Raw genomic sequence first — 20,740 nt, 5'->3', positions numbered from 1 at the left:
TGTAGTTACTGTTATTATTACTACTATTATTGTCAGTATGAGGTGTGAATTAATGTTTGAATCTGTCAATTTTCTATAACTGCTGTCCTCATTAGGGCTGACTTAGGGCAAGAGACAGGATGCAGCCTGGACTGGTTCCCAGTCAATCGCAGGGCACATATTATTATTCAAACTTCAAACAGGAAGGCCTGAATCAAGATTCAACCCCCCCACAACTATGTAGAGGACATAAGAACCACTAAGATATCATGCTGCCCATTGTAATAATATGTTTCCATGTAATATGCACCAACTAGCAGAGGTGGAAGCAAGTCACAAGGAAGTCTCAAGTTCCAAGCAAGTTTTAAGCAAGTGCCAAGTCACTGGAGGGAAAAATAAAAAATAAAAATCAAGCAAGTCAATATCGAGTGACTACAATATTTTAAGTAAGGCAAATCATGTCATTACTTGGTTGAAGCAAGTAACAAGTCAAGTCATACAATCCGGCTCCATTCGCAACATGTATTGAAGTGGTAATATATATATTTTTTACACAAGTTTAAAAAATAAGTATTTACACCATATAAAACTTAGACGAACACCAATTAATAAGGTTAAGATTCATTGAATTTATTGCACTGAATTTTTCCGATGTATTTCAAACTCAATTTAACTTTATTTTTGAACAAATGATTGTGTTCACTTTGTGGTGACACTCTTGTAACTCCAAAAAACAAAAGCCATATACCGTATAGTATATATTTTCACTACTTTTTTTTTACCTTTAATGTGTCACATAACCCAGGTCACTGACGGTGTAGTGGTACACACGCCTGACTTTGGTGCAGGCAGCGTGGGATCGATTCCCCCTCAGTGATGGTGTTGACATCTGCCCTGCAACTGGCTGGCAACCAGTTTGGGGTTAGTCAGCCTTCACCCAAAAAAAGTTAGCTGGGATAGGCTCCAGCTCTCTCCCCAGATAGAATGGATGCAGAGGAGTTACATCGGGAATGGCGTTTGCATAAAAACAGTGCCAAACAAATATGAGCGGTCATCTGAGATGACACGCTGTGGCGACCCCTAACGGGACAAGTCGAAAGGAAAAACAAAGACATAACCTGTACAACTCATTTGAAGAAAAAAATGGAAATCTTTTTGAAAGAAGTAAAATTAAGCATAATAAAACGGTTGCTTACATGTGCAAATGCGCTCATAACTTGGCTTACATTACTTAGCTGTACTTAAAATGTTCACTAACACTTCAGTTTCATTTTTAATCATCCCAAACCAGTCCAAGAAATTTAATGATAGAGCAGCTAGCTAAGATGTTAGGTAGCCTACCTGTTGTCATGATTTATGCGTCTTTAATGTGCGAGTTGCAAGCAATGCAGGTTGTCCTCGACTTTTTGTGGACTTCATCGAACACATAATCCTGGAATCAAAATCTCTGGAGCTTTTTCAAATGTCAGTAGCTACTTCACACTGACAAGTGCACAACAATCCAGACTGCGTTGCCAGGTTAGTACAAATGACCCCCGTCCTCTACTCCCCCTCCACCCCAAAAAAATGTTTTTCTATCAAAAAGAAGGTAAACTAACTATCTTTCTTCATATGCAGTTTTCCAACTATAAACGAGGACAAATGATGAATCAAGTCATGTAGTTCAAGTCAAATCTTAAGTCAGGTCTTCCTTTAATATTTGGCAGGCAAGTCAGAAGTCTGGCTAGTCGACTTTAGTCGAGTGAAGCGACTCAAGCTCCCCCCCATCTCAGTAGACAAGTCACAACAGCATGACCTCTTCCACAGGATAATGATATCCAATACAAAAGCTGTGTTAAATATTTTATTTTTACAAAATAATATGCTCAGTTTTGATTTAGAAATTGCACAAGTAGAAATAAGTGATCATTATGTTGGGGGCTGGTGTGTGTTTAGTCTCATGGATTACTTTATTCTATACAAATCCTATATTGTACAAAGCAGTGATGGCGCGCGCGCACACAAAATATAATCTTGGCGGGTGGGTAAATTGGCCAACCTCCAGGCTGTGTGTTTGGAAGCTTGTCTAAACAACATGGAGCTCCACCGGCTGCACTGTGTAAACATTTGGGCCATGACCCTGTGAGCAGTAAGGATTCTTTTTTTAAAAAAAAAAAAAAAAAAAGATTCGGCGGTAGGCTTTTGGCCAAACCTGTGTTGTGGGAACATAAGATGAGGGCAGACAGACACAAGTGAAAAAGACAGACTGGCCCTCCTACAACATTCTGCAGGGGGTCAGCCTTAGAGGATGTTTGAATACATGAGTTGCTGCCAAGTTTTAACAAGCCTGGAAAAAAAAACACTTCCAAAAATGATAAGGCAATGAGCTGCAAGGACAGACACTGGTGACATATTTGTATGGTCCTTGCTTTGGTTCTGCTGATCCAGCAGGGTGTGGCAGTGTACCTCCTCATCATTAACTCAACTCAATTAAACAAGCACAATTTCTTTCTTTATGGGGAGTGGGGGGCATCAGACACAACTGGCAATGATGGAATTTCCTCTATTTCCTGTATTCCTCTGTGCACACACTGCCCGTCCCGTGGGGTTGCGCATGCAGCGCACTGGGGAAGGCAGCCTATTTAGTCATCACCCACCTGGCCAGCCTTGAGCAAGAGCAGAGCACGGACATATGGTGTGACGGGTCTCCACGGGGTGAACAACGACAAATGTCTTGTTAGTTCAGCACTTCTCCACATTCTGTCTCTTACTTTCTCCGGTCTCACATGAAAACATACACATGCGCAGAAAGGGATTCTTACAAATGTCAGGCCCATTAAGGGTCATTGGGAGTGTTTAGTGTTCTTTAGTGCACTATTGAAATGCAGCCCTATGGGGGCACAAACCAGTGCAATCTGTAGGCCGGTCCCAAGCCCGGATAAATGCAGAGGGTTGCGTCAGGAAGGGCATCCGGCGTAAAAACTGTGCCAAACAAATATGAGCGTTCATCTAAAGAATCCCATACCGGATCGGTCGTGGCCCGGGTTAACAACGCCCGCCCCCGGCACTGCTAACCTACAGGGCGTCGGTGGAAATTCAGCTACTGTGGGTCGAAGACAAAGAAGAGGAGGAAACCGGATCCAGCGTCAGAAGAAAAAGAGGAATGCACAGAGCCTACAACTGAGTGTAGGGACTTTGAATGTTGGGACTATGACAGGAAAAGCACAGGAGTTGGTTGACATGATGATTAGGAGAAAGGTTGATATTCTGTGCATCCAAGAGAGCAGGTGGAAAGGTAGTAAGGCAAGAAGTTTTGGAGCAGGGTTTAAATTATTCTACCACGGAGTAGATGGGAAGAGAAATGGAGTAGGGGTTATTTTAAAGGAAGAGCTGGCTAAGAATGTCTTGGAGGTGAAAAGAGTATCAGATCGAGTGATGAGACTAAAATTTGAAATTGAGGGTGTTATGTATAATGTGGTTAGCGGCTATGCACCACAGGTAGGATGTGACCTAGAGTTGAAAGAGAAATTCTGGAAGGAACTAGATGAAGTAGTTCTGAGCATCCCAGACAGCGAGAGAGTTGTGATTGGTGCAGATTGTAATGGACATATTGGTAAAGGAAACAGGGGCGATGAAGAAGTGATGGGTAAGTACGGCATCCAGGAAAGGAACTTTGAAGGGCAGATGGTGGTGGACTTTGCAAAAAGGATGGAGATGGCTGTAGTGAACACTTATTTCCAGAAGAGGGAGGAACATATAGTGACCTACAAGAGCGGAGGTAGAACCACGCAGGTAGATTATATTTTGTGCAGACGATGTAATCTGAAGGAGGTTACTGACTGTAAAGTAGTGGTAGGGGAGAGTGTAGCTCGACAGCATAGGATGGTAGTATGTAGGATGATTCTGGTGGTGGGTAGGAAGATTAAGAAGACAAAGGTAGAGCAGAGAACCATGTGGTGGAAGCTGAGAAAGGAAGAATGTTGTGCAGCCTTCCGGAAAGAGGTGAGACAGGCTCTCGATGGACAACCGAAGCTCCCGGAAGACTGGACGACGACAGCCAAGGTGATCAGAGAGACAGGCAGGAGAGTACTTGGTGTGTCATCTGGTAGGAAAGGGGAGAAGGAGACTTGGTGGTGGAACCCCAAAATACAGGGAGTCATACAAGGAAAGAGATTAGCGAAGAAGAAGTGGGATACTGAGAGGACTGAGGAGAGGCGAAAGGAGTACATCGAGATGCGACGTAGGGCAAAGGTAGAGGTGGCAAAGGCTAAACAAGAGGCATATGAAGACATGTACACCAGGTTGGACACGAAAGAAGGAGAAAAGGATCTCTACAGGTTGGCCAGACAGAGGGATAGAGATGGGAAGGATGTGCAGCAGGTCAGGGTGATTAAGGATAGAGATGGAAATGTGTTGACTGGTGCCGGTAGTGTGCTAAATAGATGGAAAGAATACTTTGAGAAGTTGATGAATGAAGAAAATGAGAGAGAAGGAAGAGTTGTAGAGGCAAGAGTGAAGGACCAGGAAGTGGAAATGATTACTAAGGGGGAAGTCAGAAAGGCACTACAAAGGATGAAAACTGGAAAGGCAGTTGGTCCTGATGACATACCGGTAGAGGTATGGAAGCAATTTGGAGAGATGGCTGTGGAGTTTTTGACCAACTTATTCAACAGAATACTAGCGGGCGAAAAGATGCCTGAAGAATGGAGGAAAAGTGTTCGAGTTCCCATTTTTAAGAACAAAGGGGATGTTCAGAGCTGTGGGAACTATAGAGGAATAAAGTTGATGAGCCACACAATGAAGTTATGGGAAAGAGTAGTGGAGGCTAGACTCAGGACAGAAGTAAGTATCTGCGAGCAACAGTATGGTTTCATGCCTAGAAAGAGTACCACAGATGCATTACTTGCCTTGAGGATGCTCGTGGAAAAGTACAGAGAAGGTCAGAAGGAGCTACATTGTGTCTTTGTGGATCTAGAGAAAGCCTATGACAGAGTACCAAGAGAGGAACTGTGGTACTGCATGCGTAAGTCTGGTGTGGCAGAGAAGTATGTTAAAATAGTACAGGACATGTATGATGGCAGCAGAACAATGGTGAGGTGTGCCTTAGGTGTGACGGAGGAATTTAAGGTGGAGGTGGGACTGCATCAGGGATCAGCTCTGAGCCCCTTCCTGTTTGCAGTGGTAATGGATAGGCTGACAGATGAGGTTAGACTGGAATCCCCTTGGACCATGATGTTCGCAGATGATATTGTCATATGCAGTGAAAGCAGGGAGCACGCAGAGGAACAATTGGAAAGATGGAGACATGCACTGGAAAGGAGAGGAATGAAGATTAGCCGAAGTAAAACAGAATATATGTGCGTGAATGAGAAAAGTAGAGGGGGAAGAGTGAGGCTACAGGGAGAAGAGATAGCGAGGGTGGACGACTTCAAATACTTGGGGTCAACAATACAGAGCAATGGAGAGTGTGGTCAGGAAGTGAAGAAACGGGTCCAAGCAGGTTGGAACAGCTGGCGAAAGGTGTCTGGTGTGTTATGTGACAGAAGAGTGTCTGCTAGGATGAAGGGCAAAGTTTACAAAACAGTGGTGAGGCCGGCCATGATGTACGGATTAGAGACGGTGGCACTGAAGAAACAACAGGAAGCTGAACTGGAGGTGGCAGAAATGAAGATGTTGAGGTTCTCGCTCGGAGTGAGCAGGTTGGATAGGATTAGAAATGAGCTCATTAGAGGGACAGCCAAAGCTGGATGTTTTGGAGACAAGATTCGAGAGAGCAGACTTCGATGGTTTGGACATGTTCAGAGGCGAGAGAGTGAGTATATTGGTAGAAGGATGCTGAGGATGGAGCTCCCAGGCAAAAGGGCGAGAGGAAGACCAAAGAGAAGGTTTATGGATGTGGTGAGGGAAGACATGAGGGCAGTTGGGGTTCGAGAGGAAGATGCAGGAGATAGGCTAAGATGGCAAAAGATGACACGCTGTGGCGACCCCTAACGGGACAAGCCGAAAGGAAAAGAAGAAGAAGAAGAAGTGCACTATTGACATGTCATCCCAACCTCTTCATGGAGTAAGCACACCATGATGACAATCCCAACTTAATACAGTATTGCGTTTTTGGGCATTCCCTCAGCCTCAGCATGTCAATACATTTGGCTTTACTCAGTCTTGTGATTCTAAACTCGTGTCTTATTCCCAGCATGGAGTCAATTTTCTGATTATTTTCCAGCAATATTGTTTTGTTTTTAAAAAGTTCTTATGACTAAATCATGAGTTGCAGAAATATTTGAATCTTTTTTTTATTAAAATTAAAAGTGCACATGATGCTTTTAATGAGCAAATAAAACTACAAAGCTGTCTTGTCCTTAATTGGAAAAATGCCTTCTAAATATAGTTACAAATAATGATTTTATTTTTATTTCAATAGAATAGAAAAGGGCAATAATGTAATTATGTCACTCATTTTTTTTAATGTTGCTCATCCTCATTAGTGACACAGTGAGCTAGAGCCTATCCCAGGGACTGGGGAAAAGGCAGGGTACATCCTGGACTGGTCGCCAGTTATTAGCAGAGCATACACCTTTCAAACAACTGTGGACACAATCATTCACACCTCTGGACAATTTGGACAATTCCTCAATGACCCAAACATGCTTGTTTTTGGAATGTGGGAGAAAGAGCAACTGGAGAAGGTTGCAAGCAGTTAGTGATAGTTATGTATTTTGCCTCCTCCTTCATTCCAATATGAGGTGTCTAAAAATATTCAAAGTATATATATATATATATATATATATAATATATATATATATATATATATATATATATATATATATATACACACACACACACATATACACACACACACACACACACACACACACACAGGCACAATGTGCAGTAGAAACGTTCAAAGGAATCTGTGTGAGAAGTGAAACTACATTTGCGTGGTCGTTTCACCGCTGTTTTCAAGTTCATATACGTAGCTTTTCGGTAGAGAAGCTACTTTCGCGATCTCATAATGTGGTAGCACCCACAGAGGCTACATTTCTGAGACAGTTCTAAATCTTAAATGCACCTCTTCCAGTTGACATTACATCACGATCCTATCCACCATGAATGAACGATGGAAGACCGTGATAATTTTAAAAAAGAAATAAAAAGGGCAGCGGTAGGATGCAAAATACAGTGAGTTATTGGTTCAATAAGTTGAATCTTCTTTTTGTATATAATGATAATACTGCAGCTGGTAAGAATTAATTAAAAAAAAAAAAAAGAAACACTGGTGTTGCAACAGCCTCACAGGAGTCCAGGCAGCCTTGTCCAAGCAATTGACTTCCACGGCTTTCTGACAGCTTTCGTTGCAAGAACAACAGCCAGCTAAGACCCCTCACTCTTAAATCTGAGGGGCAGGAAAGTTCATGCTGGGTGTACTGGAGGAAATTGCCTCTGGGGAGAATGGAAAGTTGGCCTTGGCTTTGCAAAAATAGAGCAAATATCATCCTACTGGTCTTCTACGGTAGCGATTCGAAACGTCTCTAAGAGCACTTAATCTGGTGAATGGATTGTTTGTCACTGAAGTTGGCTTCCTGCTTCCTCTGCAGCAGTTCACCCGGACTATCAGGTTCCTGCACCAATTTGAGGCTCTGTGAACGTTGGCAACCTGTTGAATGACGTCAACAAGCAACATTAAATTAACTAGGGCACTCAAAATCTGCTTTTCTAATCAAACTCATCCATAGTTCAGGATGCATCTAGATTGGATTTCATCTTGATTGTTATTTTGCATTATTGGATTTGAGCTTTCATCCATCACTTGAGTCTGATGTGAGCCTCCCGACCGGATGTGTTCCTGCGTAGCAACTACAAAGCGAACTGATGGGGCGTCTCTGAGACCTGCTCGGCTTCTCTTCCAACTGACGTGCACATAGGCACATGTTGCCACCGTGAAATCCATTTGCATTCAAGACAATCTCTTTCCCCGAGATTAAAGGAGATGGGCAGCGGGTTGAATTTTACTGTCAGGGTGACATCATGACTGAGTAATAGCGCTAATTAATATTACACAATGTTACAGTATATTGACATGAGTTTAAAGGATGTCTGAAGGATCAGCAATCTTCTACATATTGGATGGTATGTAAAGCCCTCTGCTCTACATTAGGTTTGTCTTTTCGCTGCTCCTGCTTAACCAACATTTGTTGTATTTTTTTTTTTTTTTACCTCTGAGGAAAATGGAAGAAGGGGTGACTGCATCCAAATATGTGACTGATCCTAGAAAAGTGCCAGGCGAGGAACTGACCTTCTGCCAGAAGTTGATATAGAAAACCTCTCGGGAGAAGTTGAGATAGACGTTGGTGTCGTAGGCATCGTCGCCAGCGTTCGAGATGGTCACATTCAATGAGACGTTCTTTACTCCTCCCAGGGCCAAATGGGGCTTGCTATGTACCCTGATTGGAACAATGAGTAAACAATATATGTCAGTGAATATACTGTTGTTTGAACAACTCAGAGCGATGTCACAGGAGAAGACATGTGAAAGTCTCTTCACTTTCAAAATCCAGTTTTAGGTACACCTAAACAATCCTGACAGCCATTAAAAGAATAAGTGTGCAAGAGTTTTGACATTTATTGTGCTTAGTTTACAGTGTTGCAGTGTCATTTTTTCACATTTTGAGTAATTAATAAATATTGGGGACACGCTCAGTATGATCCAATAATGCCACCGCAACAATAAATAATTCCCAGAGGCAGTTTTCAGATATTCTAAGGAATTCTTGATGAATCTTTTGTATTGTATGTCAGACTACACGTGTACCTAAGGTTTTGTCCATTGAGAATTAGTCATATTGTAATAGAGTTAACATAATGCTATATTTTGGACCACCAGATATAATAAACACATTGCCAACAGGTGGTTTCCACTTATTTAAACAAGAAAGTGAAGGAAGGAAGTGAAAGTAAGAAAACATCTGTCCGCACATTGAAAGACACTTTCCACAGCGCCATGAATAATATAAATGACAAAAAAAGAACATCTGATGAGAATTTTGCACAAGTTCTAACAGGCAGAATCAAGAGAATGCTATTAATGCAGCACTGCAGTAGAGTATACTTGTAAGTTTAAAAGAAAATCAACCAAAAAAGACCTTTCAGTGAGTTTGAGGAGTAATAAACCATAAAAAGAGGGGGCGCTCCCTGTGCATGGAAAAAAAAATGGCTATCCTCCAAGCATGCGTCATGGCCCCACACCCACAGGGCTGATGTCTTCTCACTGTGAAAAGGTCCAAAACGGAGACTGAATGTGAACAATGAGATAGTAACTTTGTTTTTACCCAGAAAGCAGCAGTTTTCCATGGAGCCGCAGATCCGCAGCACAGTCGTCCGACACGCAGTTCTTCTCAAACCAAGTCTGACGAAGAAACACAATGACTTTGTAGTCAGTCTAAGGTCACACCTTATTTACTTCATATGTGAAACCTTTTCATCAGTCTTTCTACGGTCAGGCTAATCCTTACGGGGAAACTTCAAGCCAAGCGGATCAGAAGCCTGTATTAGACGTTTCTGATTAATTTCAGATAAATGGAATTTGGGGTTGTCGAAAGATATGAATCCCTCCATTTTTCAAGACATGCAGCCCATCTTGGAAACATGTGGGCCAGGTTAGAGGTGGTGACAGTGAAAATAAATGAATCTGTCTCTTGGATTCCACTAGAGAAAATCTAGGAAGGAAAATAGTAAGCTGGTAACGACCACATCATTTGGATCTTCATTCATGCTCCTTCTTTAATTTACCATTTTTAGAGTAGAGTTCAATTTCACGATGACCAAAGGCCCAACTGAAGGATGGGTTTCCTTTGTCACTTTTCCACATCGACCACTGACACTGGAGAAATTAATTAATTTTGACCGTTATTAGTGCCCGGAGGAGGTGTAAGAGTGGAAGTCGGCATTGTTTTAGCTGTACTTCCCATAACTGGCGTCACAGTGTTCTTTAGAGGCTGAAGCAACGACACATCTACTGGTTGCAGTCAAGTACTGCACAAATCTATTTCACACACTCAAAACGTTTTACCAAACAAGTATACATTAAAATGTAAAACATATGGCCCATGTAGTGAGTACAAAGTGATGAGCGACCTGCTGCCACTTTATGAGATTAGAATGGATGTTAAATTAGGTTAGGTTTGACATTGAAGTTTTTGTAAATCAGTTTAAAGTCAGCCACAAGAAAAATTCACTAGCGTCACTGTGAATCTGATAGGACACCCCACAACTCGTAATGCCCCCGTTCTTCCGTATCTTTAGTACCTCATTCCTCACTGCGATCTTGTTTCCTTTCCTCCACCGTAGCACTGGAGTGAGGGAGGGCAGGTCTCGCCCCAGGTCTCCACTTAGTACGTGCTTCCCAAGGCTGTAGGACACCTCAAACGTGATGGCTGTGAACACCTCTTTCACTTCCTTCTGTAAAAGAATTGGAAAAAAAATAAAGCATCAGTGCGACTTCCACCCAAGACACATATTTGCATATACATTATAGAGCAGAGTAAACAGTACTTGTTTTGTTTACTGTTAAAGAGATTCCCCAACAGTTCTCAATTTAAATAAGATGTACCGTATATAAAAATGTAAAATTACAACAATAAGATCCAACAACAAGGAGATGCAAGGAAACATTTTTGCTGACAGACAAATGTGATGGCGGAAGAATAAAATGCAATCTGGATCTGAGGTCACATCAGTGGCTGCAATGAATTCTTCCAAAATACGATCATCTCAATTGATTTTTATGGTCTGATTTACAAGCTCATCAAGATGTTTCATTCACTGAAAGTAACGCAAGCATGGGGGGGAACCGATGATGAAGTTCTGAGTCATCCGAACATGTGCAACGTTTTTTTAACCTGACTGTTGTGCCTCGGAGAGCTGTCCTTGTGTATCCAGCAGTTTATAATAAGGAGACCAGGGGAGAACAGTTTGATTTGGCATCAGCTTTGGAAACAAGAAGAGCTACATTTGATCATATCTTCATTAGATGACAGAATAATACGGAAAAAAAAAAAAAAACCTTTTTCATCTACTTCGTCCGTTATATATAAAGAGTGGGTCAGGTCACACTGTCTCAAAGTCAACAGTATAACCATGCACAGCTTCATCACTAATCTGCCGACAGTGAGCCAAAATCCATAACGAAAACACCCTTTGTTTCCGGGCATCACACGCTCACTTTTGAGGACTTTCACAACATTTTCCATTGACCACCCACCCATCCTCTTTCCTCAGACAGGCACACAGCCAGTCTGGGCTTTGAACACATTGAGCATCACGAGTGGCGAACCCACCCAGCTCATCACCACTGAGAGAGTAATAGCAGGAAACGGCGCTCATTAGAGCAGGACATGAACAGACAGAAACTGAAGATTTGGGTCTGGCTTGGGAAGCGGTGGAGCACGCAGATAAAAGAACCGGCCTTGGAGATGATATCCCTTTTTTTATTTGGTTGACGACGACACCGAGTTGCTAGTGCAAAGTACAGGGAAAACTCCTAATTGAAATGCTTCAGACATCATGCAATTTAGTGAAAGTACACTTTAAAGTAACATAATTGACCATTAAAAATATGGAATGGAATATTCCCAGAAAATGTGAAGAGATTCACCTCTCATGCACATGCAGTGATCCCACTCTGTGTCCAATAAAAGTTAAAGGTGAGTCCCGGTATATGATTTGCTGATTCTGATTGGTTAAGTTTTACTGTACACCAACATCAATTTATTTATATGGTTTATTTAGTGTTATGCAGTGGTCAACACGTTTATACTTATGCAAGTAAAAACTTATGTGGTTGTCACTGATGATAACTAGCAAGAAGATTATGTATTTCAATCCTGGGTACAACTTTTCTTAGGAGATGTTGCCTTTTTTATTTGGTCTTCTGCCAGTGTTTGCATCAATTCCTTTTGGTTACTTGGATGGACACTCAAAGACCAAAAGACAACTAACTTTGTCACTTACCCAGTGCCCCCTAACGCAGAACTTCTGATCAATAACAATAAAACAGCTGGCCAGAGAGAGAGGTCAGCCTCGTATCCATCAATAGACTGAGATTCATGCCCCATTGGACACACAGAGATTGTTGTTCGGATTCTGTTGCTGCTCAGTTGGAGGGTGGTAACATGACCAGCGTTGGAGTCGGCACATGAAAAGCGGCGGTAAGCTTGCCGGCAAAAGTCTCCACCTCGGTAGCCATTAAACCAGCATGCTTTAAATGGGCCCTGTCCACTGGCCCCTGTGTGAACCGAACCCCCCGGGTGTTCATTGCTCGAGTCTGTAGCCCCTAAAGTCCCACAGCTTATATCTCGTATTCACAAGCCACATGAGAACTGAGGGTGTAGGCGGCGAATGCGGCATAATGACTTGTGTTTATGCAAAATGGCCTGCTGAAGGAGTGACTTTTGTGGTACCACTAAATAGGCCTAATCATTTCATGAAATGCCCGTGCCCTGCAGGGATTTACACATCTCTTTTTCACAGAACATCCACTATTGCAAAGAGAGACATTTTGACATAAGAAACAAAAGCCGTCTGACTGTTAACTCGCATTTCTTTCATGAAGCTAACATCATACGTGCTCGAGGCTGCTCATTAATACTCTGCTGGTTTTCTGTATTGCACTTATCCCTTGATCAGTAATCCCAATTGCCACCACACCCCTGACGCCACTGCCCACCCCATGCACCGAGATCACACGTAAGCACCAACTGAAAAGGCAACCCACACAGTGTTGCGTTTAGGGAAATAACTGTTTGACACGAAAGAGTTGACAACAGAAAGGTTGTGAGAGGTGGTTCTGCCATCAAAGGTTTCCATAAGATTATAACATTCATGTAGAATTAGTTTCCAATAATGTACTGTATTTGTTTGTGAATTTAAAGGGAATGAAATGAGCTTCTGTTACTTAAAACGTCTGTTACTGTGTCTTCAGTAGTGACAAATATATGTGACAGTTTCAAACATCGAAGCACAGGAAGTGTAGTGTGTCAGAATTTTTAGGGAGTATTTTGTTGCCGGATCGTCTGACATCTCCTTTGACATGGTACTTGACTTCGGTCGATAGGATGACCATTTAAACCCTGGCTGACATACCAGCATGCAAACATGACAGAGAGATAGCAAAATACTTCCATTGCTTGCGGAAGAACTGCTTGTTGAGCAGAAGCAGTGATATAATACTGCTGACCTTTTGACATTTGCTCAAGGGAGTACCACAACAAAATCAAAAGGAGATAACGCCAAATGTGGATGAATTTTAAGAGCCTTAACACCCAAATAACTTGACTGCAAAACCTTAATTCAACATTTATTCTTCCGACATTGTTTTTCTATTTAAAGATGAATTCTAATTGGTCCATCATTATGCTTACTGCGTTTGATGTTTAGATCAATTGGAAGCTGAAATTTCAAATAGTATCTCTCTTCTTTCTTTATTAGTGAATAGAGGTTGCCATGAGTTAACCTTGTATTTTTCGTTTTTATATAGATTTTATCTTGACATCGTGACATCAATATGGTTGTTATCCAGTTTAATCCACTGTTGTAATAAAATAAAAAAAAGGTTATGCATTTAATTTTTTTTCTCGCCTGGTATGGTCTCTCTGTGGATACCACCCCCCCCCCAAAAAAAAAAAAAATAACAGCACCTGGCTTTATCAGGTCAGCACAGATCACAGAGAGAGAGAGAGAGAGAGAGAGAAGAGCTCAATAAAAAGGCAACATTATTGCATGATGATTGTAATCCCCGATCACCATCTCATCAATGACTTAGTAATTCTTCCAGTCACAGAGCAGCCCAGCGCAAAGTATTTTCTTTCCTGCTATCCTTAAAAAACTGTCAATTGTCAAATAAAACATGACAATTCCACACTAGTACATTTGTGTTTTTCCCTTCAGTACTCTTCCTTTCCATATATACATATTTATGTCGTGAAATCACAGGATGCTTGCAGTCTGACATGTTATGAAAGAAAACAGCTCATGTGCAAAGTTTTATCGACAACACCACCTCACGATGGACTAAAGCTCAAGCCAACACTCGGTGTTGATGTTCACACTCTGAGCCAACGCATTTGGTATGTGCTCCCTCTACATCCATACATAAACTATTTTACTATTTTAATTATGCTCAAAAGAGTTCAATGAACGAGACTTAGAAGATGATTGCAAAAACTCTACTTTGGTATTTCTCTGAAAGTTCAGATAATCACGTTCATCTGATGAACATAATGGTGACAAACCAAGTGTTCTCCCCACCCCCATAACCCCGCGCCCCTTTGGTTAATAGTGTAGCTCCACCGCAGTGAGTCTATGGGAGGAGTGACATCAGGCTACGAGAGGCTCTGATCTTTAAATGCCTCATGCTTGTCTGAAATGCACAAGAGCTCCTCTCTCTCAGCCAAACCCTCAAAAGCATATGGTTGGAGTCTGTTCATGGGAAGTCTTTATTAACTTGCGAGGGAAATCAGACACACACACGCACACACACACACACAACACACACACACTACTCCTTATTAGGTCAATAGACGTTTGGATGACTTGCAGCTTGAGCTCCTTTCATTGGGGGGCTGAAAGCCAGGGAATCTTAGCCCGAATGGAAAAACCTTTTGAGTTAAGTGATGAATGAATCAAGCCCGTTAAACATTAGCCTGAGATGTTTGTATGATGAGACGTATTACTCGCAAGAATACTCCCAGCAAATACTGTAATGTACAATCGCACAATGTCCAGAAATGTGAAAAGAAGTGCCGTGTGCTACAAGAACCACAATCCTGTTTGAAGTCGTGAGAAATGTGAAATTGGAGGGAAGTAGGAATAGGAAGTCATATTAAGAAAATGATCCTCTTCTTATGAAGCTCCGTAGGTGTGTTTCTAATATAAATGTGTTTCCAAATAGTTCTCATGAGAATTTTGTGGAAAACAGTCAAGCACGCGGTACGGCAGAAGGCTGGCTAGCACATCTACCTCATAGTTCTAAGGACAGGGGTTCAAATCCGGTCTCGCCTGTGTGGAATTTGCATGTTCTGCCCGTAATACATTTTCGTCCCAAGTCCCCGAAAGACATGCATGGGAGGTTAACTGACGACTCTAAATTGCCCGTAGTTGTGAATGTGCATGTGAATTGTTTTATTTATTTATATGTGCCCTGCAATTGGCGGGCAACCGATTTGGGGTGTATCCAGTCTCTCGCCCGAAGATTGCTGGGATTGCCTCCAGCACACATTTGACCCTAGTGAGGCCCTAGTGAGGATGAGTACTACCCAGCAGGGTGAGTGGTACGGAAAATGGATGGATGGAGGAGTCATGCACCAATATATGATTCAAATTTAAATATTTTACAGCAACACAAGCGTCACACTAGAATGACACACTATCTAAATATCCACCTACAAGGGGTCAGAGCGTGGGCTGGACTCCAATCAAGCTAATTTACGACAAAGGCCAGACTAGACTCTGCACTGGTCACTAGTTGGTTGCTGCAGGTGAAGTAAAAAATTTATGCTTATCTGTTTTATTTAGTTTCATAACTACAGTGTGTATGAACTGCCATTCAAAGTAAACAGCAGCCACCTGCATCCACCAATTGGCCTGTTCTGTCAGACAGAGTCAAGGACAGAGCGACAGGGTGGGGACATGTTTAATATAAGCTGTTTACGACCTTTTTTCCGCTTATTGTCTGGTCACTTAACAATATATTGCTCCAAATCCACATGTACAGAATATGGCTATGAATTTGTGATTACATCAGCTTCCTACATCCTCTGTGTGGAAATTTTGCCCAGTCAGTGTAGTTCCTTTTTAAAAGCGCTTCATAATGTGACACTAGTTCACAAAAAAAGCTGTTAACAAAATGCAGATGATTTTTCACATGACATCTTGCAAGATCAAGGGAAAGAATCACGCCTGCAAAACCACACAAACTTCGTTTGTAATTGCAAGTCTGATTACAAAAAAAAGCTTACAAGCCAGCAAAACATTGCACTTGGACTTTGAAAGCTTGAAAGAACAGCTCACACCAGATGTATGCACTGAAAAACTTCAACAAACATGCAACACGCGATCAAACATTCATTCTGTCTGATGTTAGCAACTGAAGTAGGCAGAGATGTTTGTCCAGCTTCAGGCATTAACCTGATAACCTCCACAACCTGCTGTCCATCACAACATGGTGAACCTGACACAATTCAAACAAACAGAGCACTGAAGAGGTTGATGCACAGTCCTTGCTGCAAAAGTATATTTGTTAGTAGTTGGAGCTTCTGCAAACTATTATTACATTTATTTTGAGAGAAGAAGCTTTATTAACTTGGGTCAGTTCTGAATTACAAAATGCAATACAGAATACAGTGGTTGGGTTTTGATTGGATTTGTTTGCAAGCTCATGTAACAATTCCCAAGTACATGTCACTATATTTTCAGGGCATTAAATCAATTGCAACTGGACTGAAGAAGACAATTCGCCTCTCATACGAGCAGGTTTCCTTAATTCAGTAAGTGAGTAAGAGATTCAGTAAGGGAGATCGTAAAGGCCCATTCATACCTACTCAACATGACATCCATAAATATCATCATCCACCCCTGTGTTGATCTCGCCACAGTCAACCGCATGCAGCCCCATTTTATGACCACATGGACCGGACGCATATGAAGTGCCTTGACTACGGATCTGCCACCACTACAAACAACTGCAACTATGTCACTCACTTCAGTTTGCCCTTGTATGAAGAGATCAGCAGTTATCACCATTTTTTAAATTCTAATTTAAAAGGAATATGAATAAACATTACATTCACAAAGTACTTGTAATTTGCAATTGTAATTGGCAAAGTTGACTCAACAGAGACTCCCGGGGTAGAGATAAGTAGCTATACATCTACACTATGGAAAATGTATTACATTTACATCTTAAACTCCACTCACATAAAAAAAAATTGCATTCGAATTTTACAGCCTCTTATGCATCAAGAAGATGTCATTCAACATTTGATCCTTGGATGGTGAAAACCACAGCTGGGTTTCATAAAAGAGGAGAGATACAGTAGGTGCCTCACGTTCCTGCTGGAAATAGACAGATGGAATAGGCTTAATGGTCAAACATACCAAAATCATCAGTGCTGTTATTTTTACTCCATTCTATCAGCAGCTACTTGATTCGATGCCAGTGCTTACCACAGTTGTGTTCCGTGGTATCTGAATCTGAAAGGCTGCCAATTGCCGATAAATACACAGATGTGCTTCCTTGCAGCTTTCTCACTCAACCCTCCCACATTGTTTTATTTCTTATCAGGGATTTGCTCCTGTTCTATTTTCAGGATCACAGGATTTAATTCTGGAAATGATGAAGCAGCACAGATGCAGAACCAAGAGGTGGCTTTGTCAAAAGATTTACCCACACTGCTTCTAAATTGCCTAAATAACTTAAATAACTTCATCATTGTAATCATCATTATATCTTCATTCTACTACCTTCCTTCTACAACGGTCAGTTAATTTTACAGTAACATGGCTGATGCGTGTATTGTGGAGTCACGTGCAAAAAACTAAACAAAACCTCATATTGAACTAAAAAAAAAAAAAAAAAAAAAAAAAAAAAAAAAAAAAAGCAGAGTCCAGATGGAATCCTTTTAAGGAAGCAGTGTGTGTGTTCTTAACGACGGGTAATCAAATAGAGTCAGGTCACCACTGCAGCAAGTATCTCATAGCGCTCATAAAAAAGGAAACTAAACAATTTTATCCAAATAAATATTTTCATTTGCATGTAAGCAGCCACTTTCATTGTAAAATAATTCACTGAGTGAGGAAAATTTGTGTTGTTGTTTACAAAAGGAGCCCTCTGAAGACTGAGAAATTAACTTCCTCCAACATGGTGATTAACTTTCATCTATAAACAGGAAGCTTATTATCTCCACACTCGCGCAACCAGTTAAAGCTGCCCTGATGCGGATGGCTCCATAATACTGGTAAAACGACTGCGTTACAATAGTTAAATTTCTTTGAAAATTGCTTTAAAGCGCTAATCCAAAAGCTAGCAGCTCTCAAATGCGAACAAAATCAAGAAGGGATGGGGGAGTGGGGGCTGAAAAAGTGCAGTGTTTGTGTTTGAGACGGTTCCATCCGGGTGATGGAAGAAGGCTCCAGATGCTTCCTGCCACTGATTTCGTCACTCAACGCAAACGCCTTTGGCTACTTCTGCTTTACAGTTGTCATTGGAGAAATTACACAATTTATGGGCCCAACCCCGATAAAGCTGCAACACACAAACCCAGTTGTGCTAAATTCAGCCTTCAAGAGCTTTCTCTGTTGGACATAAACAGTAATCTAGTGTATACATTTTTATGTTCGCTTTGCTCCAGAATGCAAGAAGCAGAGGCTGATGTTGACATCTAAAATAACAACCATTAACAAAGAGAAGTGGGATACGACAACATGGTCACGGCTACGTCTCTCAAGGAAGTGGCGTGGAGAAGCCAAGTGATGAAGTCATGGCAGCTTTTTGTCTCCCCCCTCGACACGATAACGCGGTGCTCCCTTTGCTCGATTGTGTTTCCTCTTCAGTAGAGGCTGGGGAAACGTGGCTAGAGAATTCCCATCGTTGTGGTCGCACTTGGCCACCCATAATGTTTCCTTGCGGTGGCATCATGTGGTAAGGATACTGCCAAAATTATGCAGAACCATGTTGCCCAGTGTGCTGCGCTGCCAAAGTGAACAAATCATCCAATCAGCGCAACTTTTGGTCAGTCTGATATGACGATGGATTTACAATCGTAAGAACAGAATTAGTATAATGATCCATGGTGGAAACACACCTTACAACCGATCACTTGATGGCACATTTAGGAGAACGTCAGATGTTTTACTTGTTTTACTGTAAGAGAAAATGCTGGCTGTGTGCTCGCAAAACGAGGCTGAAGAAGTACTGTCTCATGTTCCCTCTGGCAGGACCATGTAGGGAAATCCTGACGAAAATATTAGTCTGTGCTAAATTTAACTGCAATAATTCATCTTTACTACCTTGTGATATGAACAGCAGAAATTTCAGGACAAAGCACCATGACCCATTGACGTTTTCCACTGTAGATATTATCGCAGCGCATTTTAATTATATTCTTTAGACGCGATGCTTGACGTCCAGCCGTGTATGACAGAGGACAGCTGGATATGATTACCTTCCCGCTATGTACGTTCACTGTATCAGCTCTCTTGGTAAATGAAAGCAGGGGGGCGGCATCAAGGGGACTGCACGTTTTGGACAAGTCTACTTTGTCTGTAAAGCGGCAGACAATGCAGGCAGTGTGACACCGGCCCCGACTCTGGACTTCCACGTGCCATACAATGCCGTCTCTGGGACTTTATCCGCATGGGGGACTCTTTGGGAGGTTGTTACAGGAACTTCTGGTTTGCTTTTCTCTCACTAGGGTTTCCTGTTTGTCTGTCAAGAGAAAGCTGCCAGGTGTCAATGACATGGAACATTTATTTCAACTCACTAAAAAGAGTGGATTGCAGGAATACAATGCTGCAATATATTAGATTAATTTAAAAGAAAAGTGTACACTACAAAAAAGAGCCAAGAAAGAAACAGAAATAAAAGAAACAAATACAACTCACATAACCACTTGCAGTCAGGCACCTGGTAGTTCTTTGGGTTGGTGACACTGATTCAGCTATTACTTTAGACTTAAAAAAAAAAAAAAGACAAAAAACTGCCATCTGGCTGGGTCTTTTGTTGAAAAAAAAAAAATAATAAAAAAAATAAAAAAATCACACCCTAAAAGCACCTACCGTGGAAGTAGACCCCAGAAGTCAAGCACATCAAAATAGAGTATTTGATACGCTAGAGATTGCTTTTGATTTTTGTGAGTTTTCTATAACAGCTTTCCCCAAGACCAGTCTCAATAGGTGAAGAAAAATATAAAAATAAAGACAAATATACACATAAGTAAACTAAGGGCGAACAACTCCAGTGTCATCATACATGCACTATGTTAGATTATACTATTGATGGTAAACAACTTTCACTGGTAATACTAATTAATATTATGGCAAGAGTTTCACCCAGTAATAGATTATTTCTTTTTTCCTTTGAGAAAATGGTTTAAAAGTCAAAACAAATCAGAGGCAGATTTGTATTCAACTTGAAAGATTATTTACTGATGATGTCCTGCCTTTTTTTTTGTGATACAGCATTGTTAATCACAAAGCAACAATAAGTTAAGACAATGAGAATAAGAAGCGGCTACGTCCTCATTAATGGGATTTATCATTCGGCTGTTCCCAAAGGCCCTCATTCGTCAGCGGTTGGGAGAATTGAACGTTAGGAGAATCCCAATGCGTCACATACCATAGATGCCTGGATGATTGGGAAGTAAACCAGACCAGTCACCTCACGGAGAAAGCTCATTCATCAGCACTGTCACGTGACTGCTGCAATATGATCTACTAGTGGATTGGGGTAGTAGAAAGTGTAAGCATGTTCTTGCTTGTGGAAAAAAAGAGGAGAGTGGAGACCGCAGATCATTACAAACAGTAACTACCTCATACCACATTATAGTATATCGTGCTGCCTACTGGTTTGGAGTATGAAATGAGAACGTCTGTTTTGGACGGTGGTGGGGGGGTGGGGTGGGTATTAAACAAACAAAAGAAAAAAAATCCTGAATGTAGTTCTTTAGCTATTCCAAGTACCTTTACTTTTTTTATTCAGTAATTTAATAATAGATGGAACTGGCTAATTTCA

The 20,740-nt window shown here is 41.4% G+C and overlaps 1 protein-coding gene across 2 annotated transcripts in view; it reads right to left on the bottom strand.

The window, feature by feature from the left end:
* The window catches only part of itga9 (integrin, alpha 9), a 58,265-nt gene that overhangs the window by 17,328 nt on the left and 20,197 nt on the right, over positions 1–20,740 (bottom strand). For both annotated transcript variants that reach the window (XR_009797432.1, XM_061837029.1), the window contains exons 16-18: positions 10,261–10,413; positions 9,285–9,361; positions 8,252–8,399 (exon numbers count right to left, since the gene is read on the bottom strand). Coding sequence is in view for 1 of the 2 variants with exons in the window: in XM_061837029.1 (XP_061693013.1) it covers positions 8,252–8,399; positions 9,285–9,361; positions 10,261–10,413 (378 nt within the window). In the remaining variant the exon portion in view is untranslated. The remainder of the gene's footprint in view (positions 1–8,251; positions 8,400–9,284; positions 9,362–10,260; positions 10,414–20,740) is intronic.

This window comes from Syngnathoides biaculeatus, chromosome 12, assembly GCF_019802595.1.
Source record: "Syngnathoides biaculeatus isolate LvHL_M chromosome 12, ASM1980259v1, whole genome shotgun sequence".
NCBI lineage: Eukaryota > Metazoa > Chordata > Actinopteri > Syngnathiformes > Syngnathidae > Syngnathoides > Syngnathoides biaculeatus.
The sequence above is the reverse complement of the archived record's forward strand: the minus strand, read 5'-3'. Positions and strand labels throughout refer to the sequence as shown.